The sequence below is a fragment of the Dermacentor andersoni genome, chromosome 9, assembly GCF_023375885.2.
Source record: "Dermacentor andersoni chromosome 9, qqDerAnde1_hic_scaffold, whole genome shotgun sequence".
Lineage (NCBI taxonomy): Eukaryota > Metazoa > Arthropoda > Arachnida > Ixodida > Ixodidae > Dermacentor > Dermacentor andersoni.
The window spans coordinates 119,720,051-119,740,029 of record NC_092822.1 but is presented as its reverse complement, the minus strand read 5'-3'; the positions used below and the strand labels follow the sequence as shown (position 1 = coordinate 119,740,029).

The 19,979-nt window shown below is 45.3% G+C and overlaps 1 protein-coding gene across 1 annotated transcript in view; it reads left to right on the top strand.

Moving 5' to 3' along the window:
* Positions 1–19,979, top strand: part of LOC129384468 (uncharacterized) — a 187,490-nt gene that overhangs the window by 147,498 nt on the left and 20,013 nt on the right. Inside the window, exon 5 of the mRNA XM_055069932.1 lies at positions 1,751–1,845. Within this exon, the coding sequence (XP_054925907.1) occupies positions 1,751–1,845 (95 nt within the window). The remainder of the gene's footprint in view (positions 1–1,750; positions 1,846–19,979) is intronic.

Sequence of the window (19,979 nt, the reverse complement as noted above, 5' to 3'; positions counted from 1 at the left end):
GGTATATTTTAGAGCGGTGTATAGTACAATCACTTTGTCCCCTATAGATATGTTATTAGGTGCAACTTAGAAAATTACTTTTTTTTTAGTTACAGAGCTCTACATTTGACACGCCGGATTTAATAAAACTGCAGTTTTTAAGAATTCGCGTATATGGAGATATACGACTTCAATTGAATATCCAGCTGCACCACTTACTAGATTTTACATTTTCCTTTGAATATAACAAACTTCATCACAATCAATGCAGCGCTTGCACACAAAAACTATGTCATCGATGCCATGTACTTAGCTTGTCCCGAAATGTAGTTTTCCTTATGGGAACGTTTCTCCAAAATGTGACGGTGTAAAAATGTCGGAACCGAATCAGCTGGTTCCTTACACAGTTGTGCTCATGCTTCGATCTCTACCCAGGAACCAAACAGAACGACGGTACCAGTTGATATGCTCAAAAGTTCTTAATTGCATAAAGAGGCTATGATGAGTGTCGCTTACAAAGACTGTACGAAATATTTATAGCACGGGCTGTAAGAAGGGTTGCTGACAATACGGTTTGATGTAAGCGTATTGAGTGTGTTAAGTGGTTCAAAAACAAAAACGCTGATCGTGCTTTATTGATTGAGTAATGAACGGATGAAGCAGCCAACGTTAGTTTTGTAGTAAACATTTTTCTTTCTTTTTTTTTTTTTTTTGATGATCTGACGACTGTTTCTTGCGCAACGCTGCTGGTGTGCATCAAAAAGCAAATGACCTATCAGTACGTGCATTCGGCCCATGTAGCCTATACGAAGCCGTTGGTTGCAGATGTAGGCGACGTTTGATGGTTGATGTTTACTTAGGTACAGCGGTGGTCAGAAGTTTCCGGGCCACAGCGTGTTCAACTGCGTTCACTGCCAATCAAGTTGCGGAGCTCCTGGAGTAATTGTGCCACTCGGAAGCTGTGGGCGGTGAGAAACAGCGTCGCTTACCTCTTCACGAAAACATTGGGGCTCGCATAATCCGATATATGACACGCCACTGGGCACGAAGTCAACCTGTTTGCGCAAGCTGCGGCCTGGAAACTTCGGTCCAGCCCTGTATGTAGGATCATGTTATGCTGAATCTTCTCAAGTAAAATGAGAACGCGATAACAAAGGCAATATTTCGCTAATATATTAGGCATATTGTAAGCAAACGAATACGGCAAGTAAAAGATAGCTCGAAGTGTGGTATATTGATCAACAATATTATACGATAGTGGGAAGGGATCCATTTTTCAGCAAGTAATAATTCCGTGTGGGATACGCAAATTTATGAAGGCAAGATACTAAGTCGGAAATTGGTGCAATACAATGATATAGCTTACTTTCTGAAGTGCAGCAGTTTTTGTACTCTGTGTGTGATGTTGTTGATGTTTATAAGCCAAAGTAGTTTAGATTAAAATTTCGGATCATTTGCTGCTATAGTTTAAAGATTCACTGTTCGTTATCAACAAGCTCTTTCGTGACGTAGAATATGTAGTTGCGTTTAGCTACGTTTGTTCGCAGATAACTAGAGCCTGGCCAGTTCCACACTTTTCGTAGAATACCAATAGATGTCTTGTAAATTTCACTTTTACTTTCGATTATTAAGATATTTATATTCAGACAATGACGCTGAAAGCTAGCAATTCTTTTATTCCTTAGTCTGTACGTACATAGAAACAGCTACCACAGAAAAGCTGGTCTGTGATGCAGCTGTAATACCCGTTCGGGTTTATTTCCTTATGTAGGGGTCATGGGGAGATTGCGACGCCTATCATCTCTACTGTGGATCGGTTGTGACAATAAAGTGCAGATACACCTATAACACTTCATCGTACAAAGGGTGAGTAGTATGTTTCATGGAAACATCTTTTTTCTTTGAACATTGAAGTTATGTTCTTTCTACGGGGTGTAGCCCTATTAAGACTTATGGCAAGTGTCCGGATTTGTATAAATGTACAATGTATAAGTTATATAAGAACCCAGCAAAAGATAAAATGAACTGACGAGTATTTTCAAGTTCAATCAAAAAATTATTATCCAGTGTGGTATTTATTTATTTATTTATTTATTTTTACATACTGCAGCGCAATAAGCGCTATAGCAGGAGTGGATTAACACCGAAAAATTACGCAGATAAATATGCGGTACAACGATGAGGGTGATGTGCTGAATATTTGAATAGATTAACTCGTGGTTGCTTACTATATATTGATTAATTCCGACAAATTTTCTGTTTTCAAATTTTTGTAATCAACCGGGAACATTCGGCATGAAAAACACCGCTAGCGATTTAGTAGAAACACGACAGCACTCATCACATAGAATCATGTGCTATCTAGTTCGCCATCCATATGCATAAACTGTAAATAAATATTGGTCCGCTTCATGCTGTTAACAAACATGCTTATTGCTAGAAAAGTATTCGCCTCGGCTTTTCAATGCAGTAATGTATGCATATTCAATTACCAGTGAAGTGTAGTCATTACTACTGAAGTTCCTGTTTTTTTTTTTTTTTACTTTGCTCACCGCCGATTTATGCAACCTCTGTGTCATACATGGAAGATGTGACCTTACGCTTGAGAAAAGCAGCATTTGTTTATCAGTTTGCTCACAATGCGAGGCACGTAGAGCTCCCCGCATACGTTCCCAGGCACAGATTACTATCGCGCAAGCTGCCGCTGCAAGGGCAGCTTGCGACGTGGGCAGTAACGTCACTAGCTTTTCATATATAAGAGAACCAGCCTAGCAAATGATTTCGTTGCTGCTGCAGCAAAGCTATGGGTAGGCAACGCCTGCTAGGTCTCCCGAGGAGTAGCTTGAACACGAGGAGCTGCATAGGGTCAAGAAACGGCAGTATGACCAGTGGCGGCGTGCTGTCGCCGGTCGTATTGCCGCGGAATTCCAGCACAGGGGAAGTCCGCCCATCCACATTCTCCTGTGGCTGAATAATGCGTCGGAGGAGGAATTGACAAATACAGCATTGGCATACCCCTGGAGCAGCTGTAGTGGGGGTCTTCGCTGGAAATCCACTTCCGCAGGGCCGGCATTGTGAGTCAATTTTCTTTTTATTTTGCCGACCTAAACACACAGAAAAACATAGCTAAATTTGCGGAGTGGACGGCGATACCATACTGGATGCATCACACGAGTAAAGAAAGCAAGATTAAGCACGGCAATACGCAGCTCTGCGCTTACAAGCGAGACTTCCCCTTCACCATAACATTGTCTCGATAGGTATCAATTCCCCCAAAATCCGTCGCTCCCTAGGGAGGGCTTGCATTACAGACTGGACTGTATATCGAGATAAACAAGAGCAGCTCATTTTCACAGAAGATATTGAAACCTGGGTGGAACAAATACGCGAAACACGCGAAAGAGCAACGAGGGAGATTGCTACAACATCGGATATAACAGCGGTAGACAGCCGCCTCATACATTTATGGGAAGCACGCAGAAGCCTGACGAGACGATGGAAAAGACAAAGATTAAATAGAAAGCTCAAAGTACGTATAGCTCAACTAACACAGGAGGCTAATGCTTATGCACAAACACTAGAAAGCAATAATTGGCACCAATTCTGTGAATCTCTACAAGGAACCGTACACACAAAAAATACATGGGCCATTTTGAGAAGCATGATAGATCCTGCAAGTACAAAAACAGCGACGAACCGAGATCTGCGATTACTTGAATGCGAATTTCGAGACGCTGATACCCATCTCCTAGACACACTAGAAGACATGTATATAGGAGCAAATTCCACGCAAAACTATGATACTCCCACATATTTAGGAGGGAACAATGAGGAGCTAGATGCCTCTATGTCGGTGGCAGAGGTTTTCGCGGCAGCGCAAACTTTCAAGAAAAATACGGCGCCTGGACCGGACAAAATAACAAACGCCATGATTCGCAATCTCAGCCTCAATGCTTTAACAGGGCTAACAGATCTTTTTAACAAACATGTATGGACTGAAGGAGGTCAAATCCCACAGGCATGGAAGCATGCAGAGATAATTCTAATACCGAAACCAGGGAAACCGAGGGACATAAAAAAACATCCGACCCATATCCCTTACCTCATGTCTGGGTAAGCTTTTCGAAAAGGTTATACAGATGAGACTCACTAAGTACATAGAAAACAGCAACGTTTTCCCGGAAACTATGTTCGGCTTTAGACAGCATATGTCGGCACAGGACGTGTTTCTCCTACTGAAAGAAGAAGTATTAAACACAGAGAGAGGAAATGCAGACAGATTCATAGTGGCATTAGATATAAAGGAAGCTTTCGATACCATCTCGCACGAAAGCATTTTAACGGAACTATCGAACATGCACTGCGGACAGCGCACATATGAATACATAAAATCCTTTCTAGACAACCGCACAGCCACGATAGGGCTAGGATCCACCCGCTCAGATGTTCTACAGACCCCCAAAAGAGGAACGCCGCAAGGTTCAATTCTTTCACCGCTACTCTTCAATATAGGGATGAAAGGACTAGCGGTGAAACTACAAGGGATCCCAAACTTAGGACATGCGATTTACGCGGACGACGTAACTCTCTGGACCGCAAAGGGATCTTTAGGGGAACGTCAGGAAACCCTCCAGAAGGTAATTAGCATTGTTGAGGATCATGTAACAAAAGCTGGCATGAATTGCGCCCCGGAGAAGTCCGAACTAATCCGAGTAAGAGCACCTTATACGCGAAAGGACGATAGACTTCCGATAAAGCTTGCTCTGGGAGGTCAAACAATACAGGAGGTATCTAAAGCTCGGATACTCGGACTATGGATACAGGAAAATGGAGCAGTAGGGCACACGATCGCAAATCTCCGGAAAACGGTTAACAGCGTGTCTAGGATGATAAACAGAGTAGCAAGAAACAGAAAAGGCTTCAAGGAGGAAGAGACAATAAGGCTCGTACAGGCATTTATCATAAGCCGTGTAACCTTTGGCCTTCCTTTCCAAAAAGTATCAAACTCAGAGGAAACTAAAATAAACGCCCTCATACGCACAGCTTATAAGGCGGCGCTTGGTCTACCGATTTGCACTAGCACGACCCTTTTTAATGCAATGGGTATTAGCAACACATTTGAAGAACTCGTGGCTGCAACACTGATTGCACAACGAGAAAGGCTCAATTCCACGGAGCAAGGTCGAACACTTCTCCGTCGATTAGGGTATCCACTCAGACCGGCACATTGTAACGACCAAACAGAACTCCTCCCACCGAACATACGAGCTCAGATCTCTGTGTCCCCAATCCCTAAAAAAACATGAGCGAGAAATACCACAGACAACGGCGCCTTGCACGGGCCAGGAGACTCGAACGCAGGTTCGGTAGAAATCCGGAGGTTTATTACACGGACGCGTGCAAACAGGATAGCAAAACTTTTACTGTGGTAGCCACAAACGCACAAACTACTATTTCCGCAACAGTCAGAACAGAGTCGGTGGCCACAGCAGAGGCTACTGCGGTGGCTCTGGCTATACGTGACGCTGAAAATAGAGCACGTTCTGCGTTAATACTAACCGACTCGCAATCGGCATGTCGCCTTTTCATGGCAGGCACCCTGCCCAAACTCACCATCAAAATCCTAGGAAGAAATCTCACGGAACACCACGCTATTACGTCGTGTCCGGCGCACGCCGGAGTGAGGGGTAACGAGAGGGCGGACCGCCTCGCTCGAGAATATAGCATCCGAGCGACGGAACGCACTCTCGTAGAATCTCCGATCACAGCAAAAGATATCTTGGAGGCACAGAGACGAGGAAGGCAACGGTATAGCTTTCCAGACACATCCTTGGACTCAGCGCAAATGCGGGACTGGCGCCGACTACAAACCCGTACATACCCACACCTACTCCTACTACACCACATACACCCCACCCGGTACCCCAACACTTGCCCTTGGTGCGGAGGGCGGCCATCTCTTGACCATATCACATGGTCGTGCCAGAGTCGGCCACAAGAAATCCAATCACCCCTTATGGGGCAAAACTCCAACAGTAGGCAGTGGGAGGTGTGGCTAGCCAGCACGGTGCGGGAGGACCAATTGGCCCTTCTCGACCAAGCCCGGCGTGCCGTGATCGCCAGTGGGGCCCTGGACTGAGGGACCCACCCACTGGACCTGAATGTGATTTTTTTTTTTAATAAAAGTTTATACTACTACTACTTCCCGAACGCGCGCCTCCAATTTTACCCGCGCAGAGCACGGGCAGCGAAAGTAGGCGCCGCTGCGTCCGGACTATCGGCACCGCACTTCCACCCCCCTCCCCCCAAAGTACTTCCCCTGTTCGAGTTTGAGCAGGCTTGGAGAGAAAGCGGGGGAAGGACCGCTGCAAAGCGCGAAGTTCTCCGGGCGCTTCGAGTCTAGTGTATGCCGCGTAAGCCTGCCCTTTCTCTCTTGCGGCCAAGGTGGAAGGAGGCGCGCTGCTGGCGGCGTTGTTGCGACAAGCGAGCAAGTTCGACGCTGTCACCGTTTCTCCACTTTTGTAGGTTTCGTCAGTGCACTTACCATTCTTGTTCGGCGTTCGTTCCAACCCTCCCCTGTTTTGCTTCGATGTTCGGCCTTCGTGCGAAAGCAGTTGCGGCTGCCGTTCAGCGTGGCTTGATATCATAGCACTGCTCGTTCGTTGGTCATGCTGCTGCTAAACTACGCTTGTGGCAATGTCTATGATGAGTGGTACTACTGTTGCCTCTGTGGAGTGACCGGTCATTCCAACTGCTCAGCTGCCAGCGCAAGCTTCGAGAAGGACGAGGCGAAGCAGAGTTATAGAATTACTATCGTCGATCGTACACTTCGACTGAACGTCGATTTAGCTGATTTTGATTTAGAGCTGATTTAGAGATCTGCTGAGTTTGAATCTGAGTGAGCCTCGCTGAGTGGAATTTAGGTGAGTCGGAGTACGAGTGAGCCCTTAGCAAAAAGTATAAGTTGTGAGCGAGTCTGAGTGAGCTACGTTTATTTTGCCGACCTATGGACAAGCGCCTGAAAGCAAAGCAGTGTGGCACGCTTTGACGATAGACAGTTTTATTACTGCGCCATGACGATACGTACGCAGCACGCAAGTGTTTTGCGGAACGTAGGAGAGCGTCTCGCGGTAGGGCTTTTAGTACTGCGAATGCCGACGTACGTAAGCGGGCGTTAGACGCCGGGTGGGCGGGGCGCATTGGCCGCGTCCGCCAGTACGTCGAACCGTCGGTCGAGCTAGACGCTGTTAATCTTGCAAACGTGATGTAACGTGTGGGCGCGTTCGCGCTTCGTCGAACTATATTTAGGCCTTTAAGAGACTGTACTTGTAGTACGGATGAAATACACGAATCATATCGAGAAAAAATAAAAAAATTGCCTGGGGCTTAGCTAAGGTTAAGCCTGGACATCTCGAAGCGAAAAGGTTCGGTGATGCTTATGGTCTAGCTTATGGTTGTGCTTTATGATTTAGCCTATGGTTATGCTTACGGTTTCACTTATGGATATGCTTTGGTTAGCTTATGGTTATGCTATACGTGTGCCTTGTGTACTTATGCAAATTGCTTATCAATGATATATAACATAAGTTATGCAGGATTATTAAACATCTTTATTCCTCATTGTTGAGCACATTGTCTTGCGATTTCTGTACAGCCATAAACACAGCTATCTGTATCGGTAGTATCACTCTCTTCTCCTTCCATGTTGAATGCGCACGCCTATTCTCTGGCAAGCGGTAATGTAGTCGGCCTCCGCGATAAACACGCGCTTGCGGCGAACGTCAAACGATGACGCATAGCGCGCGGCGGTGGCCACCTGCGCCGACTTCAAACACGCTTACGGAGCCATCCCTACATACGCCGGCTCGGGCGAAGCGCGGTGTTGACTAGCGTAGTGAAGCTTTTCGCTTCAAAACCGAGTACTTGTTTTCTGACGCTGGCACGGTCATTTGCGACGAACTGCGCCAGAAAGCAGGTCAAGCACACACAGCACACACTGAACACTTTCTCAGAAAACAAAGTTCCTATTCTTGCTATGCATTCCCACCGTGCAGGTTCCGGGAATGGCTTCTGCGCGTTCACTTCACGCAGCAAAGCCAAATCGTAGGCCATTGAAAAGTGCAGCCTTCAGCTGGTCGCCTTTGACGCTGCCATTTAGGGAAACGCTTTTGTCTCCCGAACAAACGAGAGCCACGAGAGCAGAAAGCAAGGCTCCCCACGTAGGCACGCAAGAATGCGTGCGTACGCAGCGGCCGCGTACGCATCCCGTACCGTTCGCGTTGCGTTCGGCACATGCACACTTTGCAGAACTTGGCGATCTTACGTACGCAGTACTAAAACTGTCTAATAGGACTAGCCCTAGACAATCATTGCTCCAAACTGAGCTCGCGGGTAGAGCAAATTGTCTATTTGATATTGTAGAAAACGGAAGGTAAGAGAATCATGGTATCCTTTTGAGCATGAGGGTAAGGAAGGGCGGATAATTGCTCTATAAGCGAGAACGAGGGTGAGGCAGGGCCGCCAAATTTCGCAATGTGAGGGCGAGGTCAGGAAGATACTTGCGGTGGAAAAAAAAAGGAAAACAAAAAAATGAGGGTATTTGCCCACCTCTGGCCAAACGTGAATGCGCGCTAGGAAACATGCAAGTGGTCTGACTTGTCTTGATTTAGCACAACTCGATTCAAGTATGAAGGAAGAGGAGAAGTAACAGGAGGAGCGATTTAATAGTGCTCATTCTTTCACCTCTCCTTTTCCTTCATACTCACCCATTAAGCAATACTTGTGTGGTCTGACCTTACGTTTCGCGTGGTACGAGCTAGTCGAGTATTCGAACCTAATCAAAATTAGTGATACAAAGCGGCAGCGACACCGATAAGCAGGGTGGCGAAATTTTAATTAGTACGCCGGCGGCAGCGGCCGAGCGTGAGGAAACAATAGTTTGCTTCTTCAGAAAGTGTGTAATTCTTACCGATATTCGGAAGCAGATTTTTCCTTACTTCAATCAGTTGATTAAATTGCATCAATAAATAAACGCATAAACAGCATATGAAGAAGCGTACTGATCCAAACATTATGCGTGATCGATGTAGGCTATCAGGCTCAGCCGATAGTAGCCGTCTATGGGAACCTTGCACTCACGACATGAGCAAGCTGCCAACAGCTTCAAAGCCTTCGAGGAGCAGGCCTCGGTTGAAGAGAGAGTGTATGAGAAATATGTCAACTCGTGCTCCGCTTCAGTTCCACGCACCGCCCACGACTGCAACATGTGGCTGAAATTTTCAGAGTGGCGTATGCCATTCGCAGACTGCGTTTTTCCAGCACGCTCGATGAGTGATGCAGCATCCCTTTAAGCTTGAAAGAATCGATGTGGTTTCACACTTATTAATGTTGAGCCTCACTACCTAGTAAGGTATCATCACACCATTCAGAAATATTAGCAAGGTTAGACTGAAGGGATATTTGGACAGTAGTGTTATGCGGCGTGATAATTTCTAAGTTTGATGAAATCTTTAAAAATCGGCTGTTACAGATGCCATAATTCTATTCCTCGAACTGGATTGTTCAGCAAAGCGGACATTGCTTGCACGTAAAGTCTAAACACATATTCAAGTAATTAACAACAATCAACACTTAACTTCCTAATTAATGTTTATATGCCAGATATTGCAATTAAGATTTGTACCCCGTGATAACGTCAAACTCATTCATTTGGCATGAATTTCCAAAATAACACCAGTTTGTGGATATGCGCCATAAAACTCACCTGTACTGTTGGTCCACTTAACTTTTTTAACAAGACGATATTTTATGCTTTCAAGCACGCAAGAAACTAGAACGCCCATTTGTTTTGTCACTCATTTTGCAAAATAATATTTGGAAGCTGGTGTAATCCTAGAAATTTATTTCACTTGTATGCGTCTTGCAAACACGGAAACCACAATTCGTAAATTGCAATATGTACCGTAAAGTGATTAGTTAGAAATTGAATGAGTGAATGTTCGCTAATTAGTTTGGTATGATTCGATCTCTCGCGATACTAATACCCGCCTCGGCGAATCATCACCACCATCATCAGCCTATTTCTTGTCCACTGCAGGACGAAGGCTTCGCCCTGCGATCTCCAATTGGCACTGTCCTCCGCCATCCAATTAGTGCCTGCAAATTTCTTAATTTCATCACCCCACCTAGTCTTCTGCCGTCCTCGACTGCCCTTTTCTTCTCTTCGCACCCATTCTCTAACTCCAATAGTCCACCGGTTATCTAACCTGCGCATTGCATGACCTGCCCAGCTCCATTTTTGCTCTTAATATTAATTAGAATAGCGCCTATCCCCGTTTGCTCTCTGATCCACACTGCTCTGTTTCTGTCTCTTAACGTTACGCCTAACATTCTTATTGTTCCATCGTTGTTTGCGCGGCCCTTAACTTGTTCTCAAGCTTTCTTGTCAGTCTCCAAGTCTCTGCCCCATATGTCAGCACTGGTAAAATGCACTGATTGTACACCTCCCTTTTCAATGATAATGGTAAGCTTCACAGTCAAGAGCTGGCGTTGCCTTCCGTATGCGGTCCAACCCATTTTCATTCTTCTATGAATTTCCTTCTCATGAACAGGGTTCCCTGTGATTAATTGACCTAGGTAAACGTACTCCTTCACGGACTGTACAGGCTGACTGGCGATCCTGAACTCTTGTTCCCTTACCAGGCTATTGATCATTATATTTGCCTTCCGAATATAAATCTTCAACCCTACTCTTACACTGTCTGTAAAGGTCCTTAGTGATTCGTCGTCACTCGTCCCCAGTGTTGCTGAACAGGACAATGTCATCTGCAAACAGAAGGTTGCTGAGACATTCGCCGTTGATCCTTACTCCTAAGCCTACCCAGTTTAATAGCTCGAATACTTCTTCCAAGCCTGCAGTGAATAGCATTGGAGAGATTGTGTCTCCTTGTCTGACCCCTTTCTTTATAGGCATCTTCCTACTTCTCTTGTTTAGAAATAATGTAGCTGTGGAATCTCTGTAAATATATTCCAAGATATTTGCGTAAGCCTCCTGTACTCCTTCGTAACGTCAATGCCTCTGTATGACTGCTGGTATCGCTAATGAATCAAACGCATTTTCCTAATCTACGAAAGCCATACAGAGAGGCTAGTTGTACTCTGTAGATTTCTCGATTGCCTGAGTGATGACATGGATGTGAACCCTTCTGTGGGAGCATACCTTCCTGAGGCGAGCCTGTTTTCTTGCATACTGAAAAAGCTTGCGCGGAGGCACGAGCACAATGCCGAGAAAAGACAGGGACGAGCGCTAACTCACAACTGAAGTTCATTCCAAACGCACACACCAATAAATAGAAAACCAAAACAGAACAAAACAAGATTTGCATATTGAACATCACGTGTTACCCCACGTACCTGTTCTCTTGGTTGACTAAGCCCAGTGTTGGCATTATTCTATTATAAATTCTCTTGATGAATATTTTATACAATACTGAAAGTAAACTAATGGGTCTATAATTTTTCAATTCTTTAACATCTCCTTTGTGAGCCTAGCTTAGCAGGACTCTTTGAGGAACTATCAGACATTGCTCGGGATATCATCGGCCTTAGTGAGATTAGAAGAAATGGTGAAGCTTATACATTGCTGAATAACGGACATGTCCTCTGCGATAGAGGTCTCCTAGATAAGAAGCAATACGGGGTAGGATTCCTAATCCATAATGGCAAAGCGGTCAACATTGACGAATTCTGCAGCTATAATAAGAGGATAGCCGTAGTCGTAGTCAAACTTAATAAGAGGTAACAATAATAAGGATTTACCATTCAATTCAGCCTACGATCCAACATCCAGCCACGATGATAAGGAAGTAGATCAGATTTATGAAGATGTCGAATTAACGATGAGAAAAGTGCAAACTCAGTATACTGTAGTAATGGGCGACTTCAGCGCAAAAGTGAGGAAAATGCAGGCTGTCGAACAAGGAATTGGCAACTACCGCGTCGATTCTAGGAACGCTAGTGGAGAGATGCTGGTTGAATTCGCAGAAAGGAATAAGCTTCGAATAATGAACACCTTCTTCAGGAAGCGTAGCAACAGAAAGTGGACCTGCAAAAGCCCTAATGGTGAAGCAAGAAATGAAATTGGCTTCATACTTTGTGCTGATCCCAGCATAGTGAAGGATGTAGAAGTGATAGTTAGGGTAAAGTGCAGTGATCATAGGTTACTGAGGGCTAGGATTTACTTCAATTTGAAGAGAGAAAGAGCAAAATTGTTCAAGAAGAAACAGGTCTACATAGAGGCAGTAAGGGTAAAAGCAGACAATTTCAGCCTGGTACTCGCAAACAAATATGCAGCCTTAGAACAGAGAGATGACGATCACATAGAGCTAATGAATGAAGCCGTAACTAAGCTGGCTTAAGCAGCAATTGAAGTGGGAGGCAAGGCACCAAGGCAAACAGTACGCAAGCTCTCCCAAGTAACAAAGGATCTAATAAAGAAACGACAAAAAATGAAGGTGTCCAACTCAACAGATAATATAGAATTCGCGGAACTGTCAAAATTGATCGACAAGGCGCAAATAAGTGATATTCGAAAATATAACATGAGAAAGACTGAAGAAGCAGTAAAAAATGGACGCAGCCGGAAATCAGTGAGAAAGAAACTTGGCATAGGACAAATGAAGATGTATGCACTGAAAGATAAGCAGTGTAATATCATCAGCAATCTCGAAGATACAGTAAAAGAAACGGAAGAATTCTATGCTGACCTGTACAATACCCAGACGAATCAGGATACCTCCATTAGTAATAGCAATGAACAGGATACAGAAACTCCTCCTATAGCTAGCGATGAGGTCATAGGGGCCTTGCAAGACATGAAACGAGGAAGAGCGGCAGCAGAAGATGGAATAACAGTCGATTTCATCAAAGATGGAGGAGGCATAATGCTTGGAAAACTGGCGGGTCTTTATACGAAGTGCCCATCGACTGTAAGGGACCTAGAAAACTGGAAGAATGCAAACATTATACTAATCCAGGAAAATGGAGACGTGAAATAATTGAAAAATTAGAGGCCCATTAGTTTACTCCCAGTATTATATAAAATATTTACCAAAATAATCTAGAATAGAATAACGGCAACACCTGACTTTCGTCAACCGAAGGAATAGGCTGGCTTCAGGAAGGGATACACTACAATAGATCACATCCATGTCATTAATCAGGTTATAGAGAAATCCCCAGAGCATCTCTATAAGCCTCTCTATATGTCTTTCATTGGTTACGATAAGGCAGTTCATTTAGTAGAGATACCAGCAGTCATAGAGGCATTAGATAATCAAGGAGTACAGAACGCTTACGTAAATACCTTTGAAAATATCTGCAGAGGTTAAACAGCTACCTTAATTCTACTCAAGCAGGAAGATACCTATAAATAAAGGGGTCAGACATGGAGACACAATCTCTCCAATGCTATTCACTGCATGCTTGGAAGAAGTATTCAAGCTACTAAACTGGGATGGCTTAAGGGCAAGGATCGACGGCGAATATCTCAGCAACCTTCGTTTTGCCGATGACATAGTTCTATTCAGCAGCAATGCAGACGAGTTACAATAAATGACAGAAGACCTTAACAGAGAGAGTGCAAAGAGTGGGGTTGAACATTCGTATGCAGAAGACAAAAATAATGATGAATACCTGGGCAAAGGAACAAGAGGTCAGGATCGCCAGTCAGCATCTAGAGTCTGTGAAGGAGTATGTTTACCTAGTTCAATTAATCACAAGGAACCCTGATCATGAGAAGGAAATTCATAGAAGAATAAAGATGGGTTGGACCTCATACGGCAAGCACTGCCAGCTCCTGACTGGAAGCTTACCATTATCATTGAAAAGGAAGGTGTACAATCAGTGCATTTTACCAGTGCTGACATATGGAGCAGAGACTTGGAGACTGACAAAGAAGCTCGAGAACAAGTTAAGGACCGCGCAAAGAACGATGGAACATAAGAATGTTAGGCGTAACGTTAAGAGACAGGAAGAGAGCAGTGTGGATCAGAGAGCAAACGGGGATAGGCGCTATTCTAATTAATATTAAGAGCAAAAATGGAGCTGGGCAGGTCATGTAAAGCGTAGGTTAGATAACCGGTCGACCATTGGGGTTAAAGAATGGGTACCAAGAGAAGAGAAGCGCAGTCGAGGACGCCAGAATATTAGGTGGAGCGATGGATGGATGAATAACTTTCTTGAGGCCCGTCGGTGCGCGCGATTAGTGCGCAGCGGGCCGCTCCCACGTTCATCCCACGAGCGATGAAATTAGGAAATTCGCGGGCGGTAGTTGGAATCGGTTGGCGCAGGACAGGAGTAATTGGAGATCGCAGGGAGAGGCCTTCGTCTTGTAGTGGACATAAAACAGGCTGATGATGATTATGTGATGATGATGACGATTATGTCATGATGACATCCTTCCAGTTCTCTGGGACCGTTGAAGTCGATAGACAGTTTGTATAAAGGGCCGCTAGTTCTTCAAGCATTATGTCTCCTCCATCTTTGATTCATTCGACTGTTATTCCATCTTGTCCTGCCGCTTTTCGCTGTTTCATGTGTTTTAAGGCCCTTCTAACTTCATCGTTTATTATAGAAGGAGCCTCTGTAACCTGTTCATTATTACTTCGAATGGAAATATCGGGGCTGCTCTAGGTAGAATACAGGTCAATATAGAATTCTTCCGCTGCTTTTGCTTTTACCATATCTTCAATATTGCTGATGGTATTACCCTGTTTATCTTTCAGTGCATACATCTTGGCTTGTCCTATGCCAAGTTTTCTTCCCACTGATTTCACGCTGCGTCCATTTTGAACTGCTTCCTTAGCCTTTCTGCCGTGATAATTTCGAATATCCCTTATTTTGTCCTTGTTGATCAGTTTTGACAGTTCCCCCAATTCTATCTAATCTCTTGAGTTGGACGATATCATTCTTTGTAGTTTCTTTATTATGTCCTTCGTTATTTTGGAGAACTTGCCTACTGGTTGACTTGGTGCTTTATCTCCCACTTCAACTGCTGCTTGTGAAGCCAGCCTTGTTACGGTTTCATTCATTACCTTGATGTCATCTTTATTTCTCTGTTCTAAGTCTGCATATTTGTTTGCAAGTAACAGAGCGAATTGGTCTGCTTTTACCCTTACTGCGCCTAGGTTAGCCTATTTCGTCGTGACCAATTTTACTCTTTCTCTCTTCAAAGTGGGATGAATTCTAGCCCTCACTGGCCTATGATCACTGCACTATACCCTACCTAACACTTCTACATCCTGAACCATGCTGCGATTGGCAGAAAGTATGAAATCGATTACATTTCTCGTTTCACCATTAGGATTTTTCCAGGTCCACTTTTTGTTCCAATGCTCCCTGAAGAAGGCGATCATGATTCTCAACTTATTCCTTTCCGCGAATTCTACCATTATCTCTCCTCTAGTGTTCCTATAATCGGCATCGTAGTTGCCTAATCCATCTCAATCACAAAGATTATCCCATGTGCCAAAGGCGATTTTCAAAAATTCCATAGAACCTAAAAATCACCGCCCTGTATTTACGGTGATAGATGACGCATTCGTCGATAAACGTGCGGATATCGCAGTATATGCCTAAATGAAATGGTGTCAATGACATATGGTAATAAAGAAACGTGTACTTACAATTATTTTTGAGCAACAAACGGATACACGTGAAAAACAGAGAACAAGATCGTTTTAGTCACTTAAATAACGCCAAAACGCCTTTATCGTTTTCAGCCCCGTGACACAAGTTCCCGGAGTCGGGGACGCCAACCCAGTGCTCGTTAGGATCCGGAAGCATAAGCCGGCACACACGGCTTAAAGTGACACTAAAGGTTACTATTAAGTCAACGTGGACTGTTTAAATACCATCCCAGAAAACTCGAAACTCTTGTTTCGTGCCAAGGAGAGACTTATTTTAAAAGAAAATGCGTTCTGAAGCGTCCGCGTACCTCTAGCGCAGTTCAAATCGCCCGCCCTCCGATCGAGGAGTACTGACATCATGGTCTCATAGTGACGTTGCGCCATCGGTGAGTAGAACGGCGTCCGCAGACGGCGCTACGGCTTTTCTGCGCAAAACGCAAACGCGCGGCCAGAAACAGAGCCAAGACAGAGCCGACAGCAGAGCGAAAGCGGGAGTATGGTGGCTAGCGGAAGGAGAAACGCGCGACCATATGTTTGCATTGCCCAGGGGGCGCTGCGATAAAGGTGCTAAAAAGCGCCCTCTGTCTTAAAATGGGTCGTACCAAATCTAGTAGCGATGCCAAGCTCGGTCGTCTGCTTCGGAAAGCACGTTTACAATATGGACCCGCCACTTTCGGTTGTGTTGTAGCACGGCCTGCTGCGTATATCGGGCGCCGAAGATTTTTTCAGGGGTGGCACGCTGCGTAAAGGCAAGAAATTATGCAGTGCCGAATACGTGTACGCCGTTCAAGAATTAGGCGGCGAAGTTTTAGCACAGTGTCAATCGCAAGTGAAGCGAGTCGCGTACGAAGTGGAACTACAGGTAAGGTTTGCACGCTAGCTGCTAGATTCAGGCGCACAAACGCGAGGAAATGCGTGCTATAAAAGAATCCACAGCAGCGATAAGCAGACATCATGTGTACGGAACTGCTCGAGCGCACGATCGTACGCGCCGCAACGGCAGCGGTCTTTCGACATGCCGCCAAACGGCGGGCCTCCTGCAATCGTTGTTGACTGCATGCCGCTAAACTGATGCAATGGATATGATCTTGCACGTACGTGCGAATCGCGCTGTAGCGCGAGCTTGTGCGCTGCTCGCTTGATGTAGCTTTCAATGACAGCGCTCGAACATCGATGTGCTGCAATCAATACTGCCTTGCTGCGCTGCCTCAACGTGCTGGCTTGAGATCAAGGATGTGCGCATTTAACTCTCTTAACCTGTGCTGCTCGTAGTGGAGTAGTGAATTGTCATCGAATGAGCCCGACCATTTGTGCTCATTTGCACACACTTCGCACTCACAACAGGGCATAAAAAAGTGCGAATCGACGCAAAACTCGGCCTAGAAACGTGCTTCGCCACAGCCAGGGCTCAATACGACCCAAGCTGTACGACCCAGATGTCGTTTCCCGCACCGCCACCAGGCGCCGCTACTATACCTCAAACTCCAGCGCAAGACGCCCATATGCTGGTACTTCATTCTATGACGCAAACTTCGACGCTCGTAGCAATGGAACCTGACACCGACAGATTGGCTCGCGATGGTGGGCTCAACTTCAGCGATTTGAGCACTGACGAGCGCGACCTGCTGCTGAGGGCTGGCGCTGCCGGCGTCGTTGCGTACTACGACGGCGGCCTCGACACCGGCTCTCCGGAGCGGGAAAGCAACGAGGGCTTCCCACGACATCACATGGACGTGGCATTCTCGCTGCTTGTTCCAAATGAAAATTTCGCGAGCCAGCAGAACCCTCACAGCACGACGCGATAACCAAACTACTGAAACTCCAAAGCGTGCGCGGCGCAGAGTCGAGCGCGCAGAGTCGAGCGAAAACGAAACCTTTCGAACACCCATATTACTGAAGGGTAACGTCAAAATGTTATTTTTTCTTAGAATCGAATAGACGTAGACAACTAGCATTTTTTCCGTCTTATAATCGAATGAAATGATATTTTTAATACGAGTAGTTGAGTATTAGTAACACAAATTATGATTGTTGTATTCATATAGGAGGTTGTGGCCAAGTACTGCACCAGGGTGGCCAATCCTGCTCTGGTGAGAGAGTGCGTTACCGGTTCTGGTCACCGGGATCAGGCCGCACTCCAGGCCTGTTTGTGCAATTTTCTCAACACACGTTTTTTTTTTGTATTTTCCGGTGGAGAATAGCGCGGCACCGGGATTTGAATCACGGTCCTCTTGCACTGGAGACGGATACTCTACCGTCCCCGTAGGAGTTAAATTAAAAATTAATTTATGGGGTTTTACGTGACAAAACCACTTTCTGATTATGCACGCCGTAGTGGAGGACTCCGAAAATTTCGACCACCTGGGGTTCTTTAACGTGCACCTAATTCTAAGTACACGGGTGTTTTCGCATTTCGCCCCCATCGAAATGCGGCCGCCGTGGTCGGGGTCCGATCCCGCGACCTCGTGCTCAGCAGTCCAACACCATAACCTCTGAGCAACCACGGCGGGTCCCGCAGGAGTTGTACGCCTCATTTAACCTACAGTGGTGCCCTACTTGGTCAGTCAAGGTGGACCAATCTGAGCTCGGTTATACCGCATGGATGGCACTCGGCTAGAGAACCTGGTATTTATGACCTGCACATGTGAGTGTGAGGCCATAAATATTTGAAGATCTATATAAATATATATATATATATTTTTTTTAGGAGGATTCCCATACAGTGATAAAATAAAGGAAAAGACATTAAAAGAAAGAAAAAAAAAGAAAAAAAAAGAAAGAAAAAGGGGCAGAAAAAAAAAGGAACATAACAGGTGATTTGAACTCGTGACCCTTCGATGTTGCCCAGAAAGATAGCTCAGTCGGTTGGTTCGTCAGGCCCCAGGCTACTTTCAAGCGCCACAGCTCCTGCTCCGAGCCTCACACTTACGTGGAAAGAGACTCATGTTAGTTGGACTCAGTAGTTGGAAGGCATACTTTCTAGGAAAAATGGCCGCTCAAGGAGAAGAGCCAACTCGAGCGGCTTTAGAGGCTAGGAAAACTGCCTTAAAATATTTAGACTTGAGGGAAAGCTTCGTTAACAAACTATAACACGGCAATCAGCACTCGAATACGACGAGAGAAATTACTGAGACGTGGAAAATTCCCTTGAAAAAAAAAAATCTGGTTTGCTAGGCAAATGCTTGTATGTATTGAACCTCTTAAAAGATGAGGGGTGAAATATGCGCTCACCGAGAGGGCATCTTCGGCACGAGACATCCCCAAGGCACCTTACAGAGATGTGGAGAGCTTCGCGGCCGGAACGAAGCTTCCCTTCTCCGCCGGCCAAGAGGGGGAAACGCGCTTTCCGATCGCTCAAGGTTGCGCGGACAAAGCCTAACTCTAGCGTCTAGGAAAAGCTTAACCAGGTGCGATGGCGGCACGCATAGCGTGGGAAGCTAGCCGCCAGAATAACTACACCAAGGACTGCTGCTGATGAGGGCGAAATACCTTCGTGTAATTATAATAACCCTAATAGGACTACTTTCGAAAAAAAAGGAAACGGCCCAGAGGGCTATACTACGAGAGCTATGACTGATAGTTTTCTCTCTCTCTCTCTCTATATATATATATATATATATATATATTCATCTCATCTATGGGATCGCGTGCGCGCGCTGTTTCTTTGTCTCTGCGTGTAGTACAGTGAAGAGAGCCAGTTTAAGGGCGGAGAAGAAGAAAGAAGAGAAAAGCAAAAACTGCAGCGCCGTGGTTTTAAAGCGCACCCGTGGTAGAGAAACGGAATGCGATATAAGCGTGCGTAGCCATGATACGCACACGACAAACTGCCTTAAAATATTTAGACTTCAGGGAAAGCTTCCTCAGCAAACGATAGCACGGCAATCAGCACTCGAATATAATTATAACCCTAATACTAATTGTAAATATTCATCTCATCTATGGGATCTAATGCGCGCGCTGTTGCTTTGTCTCTGCGTGTAGTAGTTGAGAGAGCCAGTTTAAGGGCGGAGAAGAAGAAAGAAGAGAAAAGCAAAAACTGCAGCGCCGTGGTTTTAAAGCGCACCCGTGGTAGAGAAACGGAATGCGATATAAGCGTGCGTAGCCATGATACGCACACGACAAACTGCCTTAAAATATTTAGACTTGAGGGAAAGCTTCGTTAGCAAACGATAGCACGGCAATCAGCACTCGAATATAATTATAACCCTAATACTAATTGTAAATATTCATCTCATCTATGGGATCTAATGCGCGCGCTGTTGCTTTGTCTCTGCGTGTAGTAGTTGAGAGAGCCAGTTTAAGGGCGGAGAAGAA